The following is a 14,169-nucleotide window of genomic DNA, read 5'->3' as shown; positions in this document are numbered from 1 at the left end:
GACGTTACATTGTTCATAAGAATGTCATAATACACTAAAAAAACATCCAATATAACGATGTAACAACACATTTATACATAAGATATGAGGCGATAACGTAATAAAAACATATACTTTTAGCCAAATTGCATGTATTTAGATTGAAACAAGTTATTAATTGCATTTGAGATATTTGTGAATTACAAATTAAAAGGACCCCATTCAAAGGATGAAAGGGATTTATCAAGTTAAGTAATATCAATATCAATATAAGAAAAAAAGGAAACGTAGCTAACTAGAAGAGAAGGTCCCTCCCTTTTTCTTTGTCTTCATCTTCATAACTACTTAATTCCTACGTATAAACTTATTTCATTTACGCTATCGCGATTATCATCGTTTCTAATTTTCACTAGCTCGTGATATCTCATTCAAACTTATATCATTTATTTTTTCCGATAAAACTTCAAATGTTGTATGTTAAATTAGGTCTTAGGCCTAACTCACACCCCAAAAGTTAGCTCAAAGGGAGGAGGATTGCCCAAGCCTTATAAGAACTCCACCCATCTCATTACCCACCGATGTGGGACTTTTGTCATTCTTTAACACCCCACCTCACGGCCAGTGCTTAGCATTTGGTGCGTGGGCAATTTTGATTTTGGGGGATCCAACATCGGGTGAGATGGGTCCTGCTCTGATACCATGTTAAATTAGGTCTTAGGCCTAACTCACACCCCAAAAGCTAGCTCAAAGGGAGCAGGATTGCCCAAGCCTTATAAGAACTCCACCCATCTCATTAACCACCGATGTGGGACTTTTGTCATTCTCTAACATTGTATACATTTCGCCTAATGTATATACTATCATGTCGGTTAACTCACAAATTATTCTATCAAATTGATATGACTTTATATCGCGTTAACATGAAAAACACATGAACGTGGTCTTATAAGTTATATCTAAAGGACAAAAAGGTTTACTTGCCTAATATAGTAAATAAACAAAGTAAGTGGGACTTAAAAGCAAAAACTAAAGGACCCCAATAACATGATCGATCGTACATATATAAGAAAAAGAACAGAAGGTAATTAAGGATGTCAAATGAGCGAGTTGGATTAAGTAAATAAAAAGACAGTTAATAATTCATTTAAAAGTTACTTAGATTGATATGATTAGGCTAAAATGATTATATGAGGTGAATTTGCAAGTCAATTAACTATGATTATGCTCTAAATTCTAATTAAGAGTCTACATAAACACATGTCATGCCTTTATTAATTAATATGATATAAATATTTAGTATGAATAAATTTTTACCCTGGTACAACCAACCCCTAATGGAGAAACTTTCATAGTCATACATATTGTACGATACGAAATGAGTTTAAGTTTGTAAAGTCTTCATATGGCATCCCCTCCTTTTTCTAAAAAACAAAACAAAACTGAAGATATATCTTCTGTTATAACAAATAAAAATAACCTCAGGTAAAAATTATTTATATTAACGATACATATTACTTAAACTCGTACGAAATAAGGTACCCAAAGTTCCTTTTTTATTGAAACAAGAAAAAAAAAAAAAAGGTGCATTGGGTAGCAAACAAAAGGACAAGGCATAAATATCTAATAGGAAAAAGTGCATTGAGAAAAAGATGGATCATATATTGCAATAAATGACCAAAATAGTTGCAATATATGACCAAATAGCTGGTTGCAAATTTAGGCACATTTTATGGGGACCCAACACTAAACTCATCACCTAAGAAATTGTGTCTTAATTATAAACCTTCACCATATTCTATATAAATCCCCTTCAAAAACTCTATAAAAAAAACCACAACAAAATTCAATATACTCCATATATACAACAAATATACACAAAATATGGTGAAGTCCAAGATCATTGGGAAGTTATTGAAGGCTCAATATCTTCATCAATTGATTCTCAAATCCACAAAGAGGTCAAATAATAATGTTACTACTAGTTCTACTGATCAATTCCACGACGAAACGCCACGTGGAGAGACATTATTGGTGCCGAATGACGTAAAAGAAGGACATTTTGTTGTTCTTTCAGTAAATCCTGAAGAGGAACCACAAAGGTTTGTGGTGGAATTGCATTGGCTAAATCATCCATCATTTTTGAAATTATTAAAACAAGCTGAAGATGAATATGGATTTAAACAACAAGGTGTTCTTGAATTTCCTTGTCGTGCCGAGGAATTACACAAGGTTCTTGCTACTGGATGTTCGAACTAAGTCTCATGTTAGTAGATAAAAAGATATTTAAGAATCTACATATATGCAAGGCCTTGTGCTCAACTATTAATAAATTTACAAACTTTGATTGTGTTATTCTTCAATTAGACTTAATTATTTTAAGGACATTATTAATGTTACATCTTCTAAAGTATATGTATTAATGTTGATCATGGAATTGTCTGCTTAGAATGAAATAGTATAGTACCTTTCATTTTATATAAATAATAAAATAAAGTCGTTCTATTATTATGGAAAAGTCACAACATAAAAAGCATATCATATTATATTCCCGGTGCATTTTAAATGATAATTATAAATTAATATATTGTTTAAATAGAAATTCGTTCGAGTTAGGTTGTGAATAAGAAATGAATTTACATTAAAACATTAATTAATGATTTCATGTGAGATATTAGTTGGAAGACAAAAAATAAACATTCAAAAGACAGTAAGTGGGGAGAAAGGGAAATATCAAGTAAGTAACATCAATATCAACATAACATGCAATACAAGAAAAGGAAAACGGGATCAATATCGGGTAAACAATGAATTTGGATAAGTCAGATAACTCTGATATCATATTAAAAAAATAAATCTTGGACGCAATTCAATTTCAAAAGTTAATTGAAAGATGAAAACCATTCAAAATATATAAACATATCTTTCATCTCGTAAGAGCTCGATGTGGGTATTTGAGATAAGCATATTTTTTTCCATTTGATTAAGTTAATATACAATGCATATGGTAATTGCAAGGTAGGATCGGTAATCTTAAAAATAAGATAAGTTACTGCTAAATAAAAATAGTTTGATTATGTATAAAAAAACTGTATCAATAGAGAGTTTAATATATTTTATATAAATTGTGTTGGAAAACACTTTGAGCAAGCCTCTTTTATGTAATCATTTCTGCTATTATACCTATTAACCTTTCCTTAATTAGAATGGACAAATGAAGAATAACATACTATAGTAATACAATTGTTTGTGATTGTCTAATTGTATTATTAATACATATTTATTAACACATTTTTATTTTACCCTCTTTATGGACGATGCACCATGTTATATATATTATGAGGAATGTCGAATAAATAGATCAAATTTAGACATGATTATTGTTCTGTGACGATACGTACTGGACCCTGCTCCTATCCACTTCTAATGCCATAGCATGTCAGGAATAGGAAAGATATGTGCTGGACATAATCAATCCTTGATAAAAGGTTGTATTATCCGGCCTTTTGATCAATACACAATTGAGAGAGGTCTATTGCATTTTATCTCTCGTAATTCGTATCACAACACATTTTACGAGATTAAAAAATCACCACTAATTTCTTGATGTAGGTTACGCTAGAATATGTAATTCTTATTTCATGATAACTCTCTTTATTATATATTTGAATGGATTTTACATGATTTACACTCTAAGCATGAACAATAATCATAAAACAACACTTTTATCTATGAATAAAATCTAAAATGATTAAAACCATATATAACCATTAGTACCTTTCAACATTATCCACTTACACATACTATTAAAATAAAAAATTATCGATATTTATTGCGGTCAACAAAGCCACAATTTGACATGTCTAGAGGGAAGCAAATCAGTGTGCCCATATTTCAGTATATGAAAGACACAATCATGAAAAGGTGTAAGAAAAGAGAATCAATAGTCAAAATACATTTTATTTAAAGTATCTTGATTATTCGACTTGAACCATCATTCACCAATTATTTATCAAAACACACCTCAACTATCCGTTGTTCCTTTTTTCGACCTAAAATATCACCATCGTTCAGATAGAAAACTCGCACATCTAAATTCTTTTAAATGTGTTTTTGACTCTTCTCTCAACAAATTTATCAGGAATTGATAACTGAAAATTAGGCTCAGACAGAATTAGACAAAGAACTAGTCAACTTAAATTCCAGCAAAATTTGATCAATTTTTAAAAATATCTCCAAAGATGATTAAGAATACATGTTGATTTAATTTTGAGAATACATGACAACTAAGAAGACTAGCAATAGTTGTTAAAAAATAAATCCAAAGTTGATTATGAGTGCATCTTGATTTTGACAATGCATGACAACTAAGAAGACTAGCAATAATTGTGGAAAAAGTCATACAAGTGATTTAATTACATTAGGAATTGCAGGTGACAAAATAAATATTGAACTCTCTTAGGAACTTCATATGTTCCCTATACTAAGTTGATCATAATATTCATTTGTCCAAGATCAATTTTTTTAACCTCCATAGCAAAATATTATTATAGAGAACATATATAATATACTTCCTGTGTTTCATATGATTTATCTGATTTTGACTTGACACGGAAGTTAAGAAAGTAAAGAAAATATTTGAATCTCTTGTAATCTTAAACTAAAGGTACGTAGAATGTATCAAAATGTTTTTAAATTTTGTAGTCCTATACATGATATGTGGAAAATTGATAAGTCACATATCTACATGTTTCTTTTATAAATTACAAACTTTTAAATACACATAAAGATGGTACAGATATTTTTTTCACGCTGAGCATTAACTTTTTTTCGCAAAATTTAAAATGATCAGTTTTTTTTAACAAAATATAAACTTATGAGTCAAGTTTTACATTTAAAAGATTTTGAAGTCACAATTTGGAAACCCAAAGATCCTGTTTGTTTTTGTTTTTTAAGAATTTGAGATTTGAAATCATGATATAAATTCCAAATCGCATGTCCAAACGCCTACCAGAATGGTGTTCCTGAAGTACTTTGTAAACCAGAGGAGTTGCAGAAAAATCTGCAAAAAAGAAGACTGAAACATATTCCAATGTTGGTGCTTTGTAGTAACTATATTTCAGGACTAAATTGTAGTCTAGTTATCCACTCTTTGTAGGGTTGAAACACTATTTGAGTACCAAATAACAACAACATAACCATCGTAATTCCACAAGTGAGGTCTGAGGAGGACAATGTGTACGCAAACCTTACCCCTACCTCTCGTAAAGATAGAGGCTGGGGAGAGAATACTCTGAATTTCTGGACATGGATCGTTCACCTCTTTTGTCATCTCAAGATCAAGTAGAACTCAAGGACACAGTAGTATGAAGTTCAAATAGGAAGACCAGCAATACCAATAATTAGAGAAAACTAAGGGAAGCAATCATATGCAGCACTTGGAATATCACCAAACTTTTCAGAGGCTAAAAATGTTGAATTCATAGTATCAACAGAAATTTCAAAAGGAAACAGCAGCATGCTGATACATTGGAGAAACTTATGGAAAGTAAACAGGCCAATTGAAGTAGTACGAGTCTCGGGCATCTTTATCCATGTACTGGTTCCACTGCAACAAATGTGAAACTCAAATGAGAAACATAAATCCAGTAATTTCATCCTAGTTTGAAACAAAAAGCATTGGAACAAAAGCCATCTTCCTTTTATGGCGCATAAGAGTTAACATAATCATAACATAAGAAACCTAAGAACCACGAGTACCTTAAATTCATAGTCCTGATTTTTCTTGAGAGCTTTCTTCCAGTGATATTGCTCAAAAAGCATGGCTTTGTCATGCCAGCTGCACATAACAACATACTCAATAAGTCAGATACACAGCAAAAATGAATTTTTTAAAAGGAATCTCAATCTTGCAGTAATATGGTTGTCGTTGAGACAACAATTACTACTGCCAGTACCCAAACATGGCAAAATGTGATCACTTGCTGGGGCACAGACTACTGGCAATTAGCCATAGTGGAGTTCAACTACGTCAAAACTAAAGTTTTGAAGCAATACTAGCATCCACAACTCAAGAAGCATAGCTCTAATAAGATCAAGAAGGAAAAAGTGAGCTCCCATCACAAATTAAGAATGCACGGTAGCTTTGAATGATGTTTAAGTGAAATGATCAACCGGGCTCCATTTTAAAAAAAAATGCATGGATTATGCTTTAATCAATTATCACTCTTGCATTGTATTTCAGATCTCGAGAGATGAGCCTTTAAAATTGTTAGTACAAAGTGATAAACAAATAAGCATAGGAAAAGATAACAATGACCCAATTTTCTTCAGATATGACCTATCTAATCCAACTCCAAATGTGAACTTGGAAAGCAGAAGGTAGCCTCATGAAAAAAGGGGGAAGAAAAGAGTAGAAGGGAGCCTCATATTACCTCTTACTACCCTTTTCAGTTCACTCGGACTCCCAGCAAACCACCCTCTTTGCACCAACATTTTACAAAAAGAATATAAACTTCTGCGATCTTTTGTTTCTCCTACCCTATTACTAAGATTTACATGAAAGCACAAACAGATAATCTCCAACAAGCTAAGCATTCTACAGTCATCATGCATTGAGGTTTTTCTCTAGTGAATATGGAACTGTTCTACAGGAATGTGTCTCATGGCCCTAATTTGGACGTCTTGGACAAAGCAATACTTAAGAAGTTCCCAAGATTTAAACCTCCGACAAAGTTCGGGTGAGTGTGATCTTCCTTTATTTGAGGTCGTGCAAACACTAAGACCTTTTACGTGTCTGAGGCATTTGTCAAATATCCTCAAAACTTTTTAGTTTTTGCCTTACTTAAGGTAAATCCCTGATCCATTTTTGTAATCAACAAATGCTTTGTTCTTAATGAGAAACAGAAGAAAAATAGTGAGAAGGATTAGTAGTTCAACTTAGCATGAATGTACTGCTCCTATGTTGTTCAAATGCCAACAGATGCCATTTAACTGGAAGAGGTGGGAACTTACGAAGAATGGAAAACAAAATAGAGAGATGTGTATGCATTAATTTTTAAGATAATAATTGAAAGAAAAGAATGAAAATGAAGCACGGAGACGACCTGCTAGCATGAATCAAGTGCTACTTATTCCTAAACTTCTGCAACTCAATGATCCTAATGACAATTTAATCCCTCAACATACTAGTGACACTTATTTCAGCAGTATAATCTTTGCACAAATGAAAAAAAATTACAGAATGCCTACTGTCACTCACAAACTAGTGATACTAATTACAGCAACACTATATTCTTTGAGTTGGCATTATAGTGTGCACTAACATTCTATTGACAGTCTGCAAACTAACTTTTAGTAATATATCCACTAAGAAGGTTTAGAAACCTATATACACAAAACCTATATTCACCGATATGTCCATTTAAAAACATGTCAAAGGAAGTGTCAACAATGTTCCGGACATCTCAATGGGGATGGAGAAAGGGTTAAAGTGAGCAGGCAAAACAACTTATTCAACCCCTTGATAAAAAAACAGATTGACTCAATTATCTTTTTTGATATAGACTGACCCCACATATTTTAACTCTAAACTGTAAAGAGAAACTGGCAGTGTAAATTCAACAGCCCTTAACTCAATCATTATCACATCAAGAACTGCCTTTACTTTATCATGATAAAGATCAAGAACAGCTTTGAAGGTTAATTACTTGTCCACCCAAAAAGAAAAGGGAACTTGCAAGGTGGAAAAAGACCTCCCTTGTGGTTTTACAATGTCAAATGGACTTCAACTCTACTTCAATTCTTAACATCATAATTTGATAAACCACTGTCTTTATCCAAAACTAGTTGTTGGTGGCTACATGAATCCTTTCTGCCAGTTATGTTCTATTCGGACTTATTTGATTCCACTACCAAGTAATTAGTCATTTACAGCAAAGTAGAAGTTCTCTAAAACTAGAGGCAACAATACCAACTAAAAGTAGAAACGTTTAACTCATCCCCAAAGAGATGTACAAGTTCCTAACCAAACTACAAAGACTCCTAACAAGCACCATACCTACTTTAAATGCAACAAAAGTGGACCAACACCATATGTCGATACCACACCTCGAAACTACAAGCACACTGCATAGAACAAGAATTGAGCCAAATAAAGATAACCCCTTTACCACACTCTCTCCCTTACTCTTGCTTTAATAGCTCTTTGCATCACCAACACCAAGAATTGATACCACTCCTCAAGACTACAAGCAGTCAAGCACACTATATAGAACAAGAATTGAGCCGAATAAAGATAATCCTTTATCACACACTCTCTTTCTCTTGCTTTAATAGCTCTTTGCACCACCAATACAACAAGTCGATACTACTCCTTAAAACTACAGACACTATATAGAACAAGAATTTAGCTAAATAGATAAAACCCCTTTACCACACACTCTCTCTCTCTCTCTCTTTCACCAACACCAGAAGTTGATACCACTCCTCAACTACAAGCAAACTATATAGAACAAGAATCGAGCCAAATGAAGATAACCCCTTACCACAATTTCTCTTGCTTCGATAGCTCTTTGCACCACAAACATCATAAGTCAATACTACTCCTCTAAAACTATAAGCACACTATATAGAACAAGAATTGAGCCAAATAAAGATAACCCCTTTACCACTCTCTGTCACTTTCTCTTGCTGTAATAGCTCTTTGCACCACAAACATCATAAGTCAATACTACTCCTCTAAAACTATAAGCACACTATATAGAACAAGAATTGAGCCAAATAAAGATAACCCCTTTACCACTCTCTGTCACTTTCTCTTGCTGTAATAGCTCTTTGCACCACCAACACCACAAGTTGATACCACTCCTCAAAACTACAAGCACACCATATAGAACCAGAATTGAGAAAATTAAAGATAACCCCTTTACCACACACACTCTCTCTCTTTCCCTTGCTTGAATAACTCTTTGCACCACCAACACCACAAGTTGATACCACTCGTCAAAACTACAAGCACAATAATAGAACATGAATAGAGCCAAATAAAGATAATCCTTTTACCACACTCTCTTGCTTTAATAGCTCTTTGCACCACAAACACCATAAGTCGATACTACTCCTCAAAACTACAAGCACACTATATAGAACAAGAATTGAGCCAACTATTTGATAACCCCTTTACCACTCTCTCTCACTTTCTCTTGATTTAATAGCTCTTTGCACCACCAACACCACAAGTTGAGACCACTCCTCAAAACTACAAGCACACTATATAGAACAAGAATTTAGCCAAATAAAGATAACCCCTTTATCAAATTAACAACAAATATGAAAAGAAAAATTGTAAGCAAAAGTATATAGAACAAGAATTGAGCCAAATAAAGACAACCCCTTTACAGCTCTCTCCCTCTCTTGCTTTAATAGCTCTTTGCACCACAGACACCATAACTCAATTCTACTCCTCAAACTTACAAACACACTACAGGAATTTAGCCAAATAAAGACAACCCCTTTATCAAATTAACAACAAATATGAAAAACAACAAAACATTGTTGCAAAAAAGGAAGTGAAAGTGAGTTTTGCAGGTTTTACTTGTATTGATTGGAAAGAGTCCACATGTAGGGATTGATCCATGTAAGAGCAGAGAAAGCAGCAGACCCGATCCATATATTCACGAATCGTTCCGGGTCGGCGTGTGGCACTCCCGGGTCGCCCCTGTATGCGTTTCCAAAGTACTTCTCCATTTTCTTCTTCTTCTCAAACGCTAGGAGTTTTCTCTTTTGGCTTATCCCAATATTGTGTGCCAAAGGAAGAATTATATTTATGTATGTGCTCTTAACTTTTTGGAGTTTCACATTTTACCCCCTTGAACTTCTCATACTATCGGGTATCACATTGGAGTCTGTTTAAATTCAAATTATGGTAAAATATTTTCTAATAATGACGAGAATTTGTTTAAATTCAAAAGATGGTCAATTTTTTTTTTAATAATGATGTTTTATGTGTAGGATTCGAACTCGAGACCTCACATGTTGCTTAAATAAAAGTGTTGTACCTAGAGTTCGAACCAAGAACCCAACATTGAGGTAAAATACTTCTAAAAAATGTCTCTATACCAGGATTCGAACTCAAAATCTCAAATTAAGGTCGAAAGAACACTTGCCATTTTACCATAATTTTTATCGGTTAATTTTAAGAAATGTGAAAGTTTGTTACTAATGTTCTATTTATGATTGTTGTTAAATGTTAACCAATAACCAGTCATGTTACATTGAGTAAACGGTAATAAAATATATACCTAAGTTTTTTTTTTTTGTAAGAATCATATTTTAACTGTCTATTATTCTATTTACCTACCTTAAACTATTGGTTTTTCGCGAATTTTATGCCTCGATTATGAAATTTACTTTGTAATAAAGCATATCTTGATGTTGGGTTGGTTTACAAAGGCTTGTTGTCTAATGAGAATAAATATTTGGCCAACTCAATATTAAAATATGTTTTAATATAAAAATAGTGATAGTTTAAGTAAATAAAGAAAATAATGAGCCGCTTAAAATATGAAACTAATTAGGAAAAAAACTAATTGTTTATATGTGTTTTTGGATTATTAACTATATATTGCATTAAAAGAAAGAATGATATACAGAAGGAACTTAATTGGCTGTAATGAAAGAAAAAACATCAATATGAAATTATGCAAATATAGAGAAATTACAAATCAACTACTTGAATTATGTATAAATTTCACATATTCATATATGTAATATAAAATATTTCCTCTTAAATTTATAGTTTTGTAATCTCTATTATATTTATATTTATATTTAATGATGTTTACAACTTTTTCCCTAAGAAGTCAAAATAAATCACTCAAGAATGATGAAGTAAATGGATGATAAAATTTTCACTTGATATTTATTTGTAAGAAAATGCATTTGGATGTTAAATTGGTTATTACCCAAGTTATGTTTGAACTTAAAAAGCTTTTAGTAATAATAATATATTCAGTGTAATCTTACAAGTAACATTTGAAGAGAACGACGTGTACACAATCTTATTCTATCTTATGAAAGTAGAAACTATTTTCGCTGAACTTTCGGCTCAATTAAAACATAATAAAATCAAATATGAAAAATAAATATATTAATAAATAACATGCTAAAAACAATAGAAATAATAAATATTATGTTAATCGAAACAACAGATAATAATAATAAATCTGAACAATAGATAATAGAAATGTAATAACAACAATATTGATAAAAGGAAACTAGATAACGTTCTAACTACCAACTAATTTTTTACCATAATGTTCAGCCTCCATGTCCTCTTATTAAGAGTCATATCATCGATAAAATAAACTGAAGATAAATCATTTCTTGTCTAATCACTTATTTAAACACACTTTTAAAAATATTTTCAAGAAAAAAATAAAATAAAAGCTATATGGATCAAATGTGAGTTTTCTAAACTACATGGGCTTATATGCTATTATTAGAATGTAATCTTTTCTATAAAAAAAAGGTCCCGCTCCAGTATTCGATCCTCCACTCTCTCGATCTAAAAATCCCTTTCTTGGTGTTTACCGTTTAGGGTTTATCAAAAAAATCCTCCATAAACCCTTTTAAGCTCTCTCAATTTTGAAGCAATTTCAATTTACAAATCAAGAATTCGGTACCCCAAGTTGAATTAGTCTCAAAAATCAGCTGTAAGTACTCATTTTCATACATTTTGGTTGTATATTTGGGGCATTTGGTGTTGTAGTTTTTCTTGTTAATGTAGCTTAATAGTAAAGGTTTTATGAATTATCAAGTGGGGTTGAGGAATCTTGAGGTGGGTTCTTGGTTTTGTTGAAGAATTTGGTTGAGTTTTGGGTTCTGGGGTTCGCATTTTACATCACAAAGTTGTGATTTTTGTTTTGTTTTTGGGAAGAGACATGAGTTTACAAAGTGGGGTGGAGGAATATTGATGTTTGTATTTGATTTTGTTGAAGAATTTGGTTGAGTTTTGGGTTCTTGGGTTCACATTTTGTGTCACAAAGTTGTGACTTTTGTTATGTTTTGGGAAAAGACAGGAGTTTACCAAGTGGGGTGGAGGAATATTGAGGTTTGTATTTGATTTTGTTGAAGAATTTGGTTGAGTTTTGGGTTCTGGGGTTTGCATTTTACATCGCCCAAGTTGTGATTTTTTTTTTGTTTCTGGGAAAAGACACGAGTTTACCAAGTGGGGTGGAGGAATATTGAGGTTTGTCTTTGATTTTGTTGAAGATTTTGGTTGAGTTTTGGGTTCTGGGGTTGTCATTTTACATCACAAGTTGTGATTTTTTTTTCCATTTTAGGAAAAGCCAAGAGTTTAGTAATTCATGTCTACTTGTATTTTGGGCAATTGGGTTGTGCTTTTACTCCTTAATGCAGCTAAAATGCATAGGGTCATCATGAATTGCAAATGAGTGTTGGGATCTTGAACTGCATATTTGAGTTGTGGAGTTTTTTGTTATGTTACCAAGTTGTGAACTTTTCCTGTTAAAGGCACAAGTTTGAGCTGAGTGGTGAGGTTTTTGAGTAGAAGAAGCTGTAAATCTTTTAGGAATTTGAATATGATCATTGGAGGTAATGCCGAGGATAAAAGGGAGAAAGAGAGTACTGTTGATAATACTAGGGAAGAAAGAGCTGGTACAGATGATTTTGGGCGAGCAATATCGAGGACTGCAGTGGCACAGATATGTGAAAGTATTGGGTTTGAGATCTTCAATGAATCTGCTCTTGAATCACTTGCAGACATTGCAATTAAGTATATACTTGACCTAGGGAAGACTGCTAGTAGTAGTGCTAATTTAGCTGGAAGAACACAGTGCAATGTGTTTGATATTATTCATGGATTAGAGGATATGTGTGCCTCCACTGGTTTTCTGCGAGCATCGGAAGTGAACCGCTGTGGGTTAAGTTCTGGTATTGTTAGCGAGATGGTTGAGTATGTGGAATCTGCTGAAGAGATACCATTTTCTCAACCTCTTCCACATTTTCCTGTGGTAAAACATCCCAATTTGATACCCAGTTTTTTACAAATTGGTGAAACACCGCCATTTAAGCACATACCTCCATGGTTGCCTGCATTTCCTGATCCGCATACTTATGTACGGACCCCCACGTGGAATGAGAGGGCATCGGATCCTCGAGCTGATAAAATTGAATTAGCAAGACAGCGAAGGAAGGCAGAAAGATCTTTATTAAATTTACAACAGCGATTGGTGTGCAATGGTTCAGCAGTGGGATCAACTTCTAGGCAGCCAGATGATGTTGGCATCACTTCAAGTGCTAGTAAAAGTGAAAACCCTTTTCTTGCAAAACCTTTTCAAGCTGGTGAGAAAGATGTGGACCCAGTGGCTCTTCCAACTAAACTTTCTAGTGAGGTAGATGATAAAAATCACGTTTCTTTGCTGGAGACATTCTCCCCAGCAATTCAGGCAATGAAGGATGGGCTTTCTGAAACAGTAAATGGTACAGAGAAAACACTTCCGGACAAGAGGCCTGCTGTCTGTTTAGAGTTTAGACCTGGAAAGAAGGCCTTAGGTGATTCTTTGGATCTAAGGCTTTGGAAAAAGGGTTCTGGGAGAAACGCTTCCTTGTTCCGGCGGGATGAAGATAGAGATGACAAGAAGAGGAGAGCTGAGTTAATACTGAGACAATCTAGGGAAAATCAGCAGGAGTTAACCCAGTTGTAAATTAGTTGGTTAGCTTGATGGGGTAGTTCAGTACCCTTTTCAAAACAGCAGCAATTGATTAGGTTTAGATAAAAGTCAAGTCATACTGTAATTCTTCTGTGGATGTCACAGAGTCTGTTTGGATGTCGAGATGTAGTAACGTAGAGCATTTTTTTGAGGTTAGTCATTGTTCATTCTCCAATGAATCTATTTCAGTGAGAATTTTTTTCCTTTTGCAAATGAAGTTTCTCCTTCTATACTCCCCCTGCTCACTCCCCCCTCCCCCTCCCAAAAAAGAAGAAGAAAAACACATACTCGCAAAGATAAAGATTACACAAAAGAAAAGGAGGAAAAGAGTAGGAACACAAGTTTTTGAATAATGGTGGTGTTGATCATGCATTTATTTGCTTTGGTGGCTGTCAATTTTTCATTATTCAGTCTTTAATGCAGAAGTTTGGAAGAAGTGGGGTCGATGGATGAAGCATGA

The 14,169-nt window shown here is 33.3% G+C and overlaps 3 protein-coding genes across 3 annotated transcripts; 2 read left to right on the top strand and 1 right to left on the bottom strand.

Moving 5' to 3' along the window:
* Positions 1–1,860: 1,860 nt before the first annotated feature.
* LOC107061874 (auxin-responsive protein SAUR71) lies at positions 1,861–2,235 on the top strand. The gene has a single exon (XM_015311802.1). It carries the CDS (start codon positions 1,861–1,863, stop codon positions 2,233–2,235), a length of 375 nt encoding a protein of 124 aa, XP_015167288.1.
* Positions 2,236–5,343: 3,108 nt separating this feature from the next.
* LOC102603639 (uncharacterized) lies at positions 5,344–9,786 on the bottom strand. The gene is made up of 3 exons (XM_006354301.2): positions 9,572–9,786; positions 5,737–5,815; positions 5,344–5,584 (listed from the first exon to the last, which is right to left on the bottom strand). Exons 1-3 carry the CDS (start codon positions 9,721–9,723, stop codon positions 5,516–5,518), a joined length of 300 nt encoding a protein of 99 aa, XP_006354363.1. The 5' UTR covers positions 9,724–9,786; the 3' UTR covers positions 5,344–5,515.
* Positions 9,787–11,533: 1,747 nt separating this feature from the next.
* Positions 11,534–13,959, top strand: LOC102603303 (transcription initiation factor TFIID subunit 8). Its single transcript, XM_015311824.1, has one exon. It carries the CDS (start codon positions 12,579–12,581, stop codon positions 13,701–13,703), a length of 1,125 nt encoding a protein of 374 aa, XP_015167310.1. The 5' UTR covers positions 11,534–12,578; the 3' UTR covers positions 13,704–13,959.
* Positions 13,960–14,169: the final 210 nt, after the last annotated feature.

The sequence above is a fragment of the Solanum tuberosum genome, unplaced genomic scaffold (genome assembly GCF_000226075.1).
Source record: "Solanum tuberosum cultivar DM 1-3 516 R44 unplaced genomic scaffold, SolTub_3.0 scf00177, whole genome shotgun sequence".
NCBI lineage: Eukaryota > Viridiplantae > Streptophyta > Magnoliopsida > Solanales > Solanaceae > Solanum > Solanum tuberosum.
The sequence above is the reverse complement of the archived record's forward strand: the minus strand, read 5'-3'. Positions and strand labels throughout refer to the sequence as shown.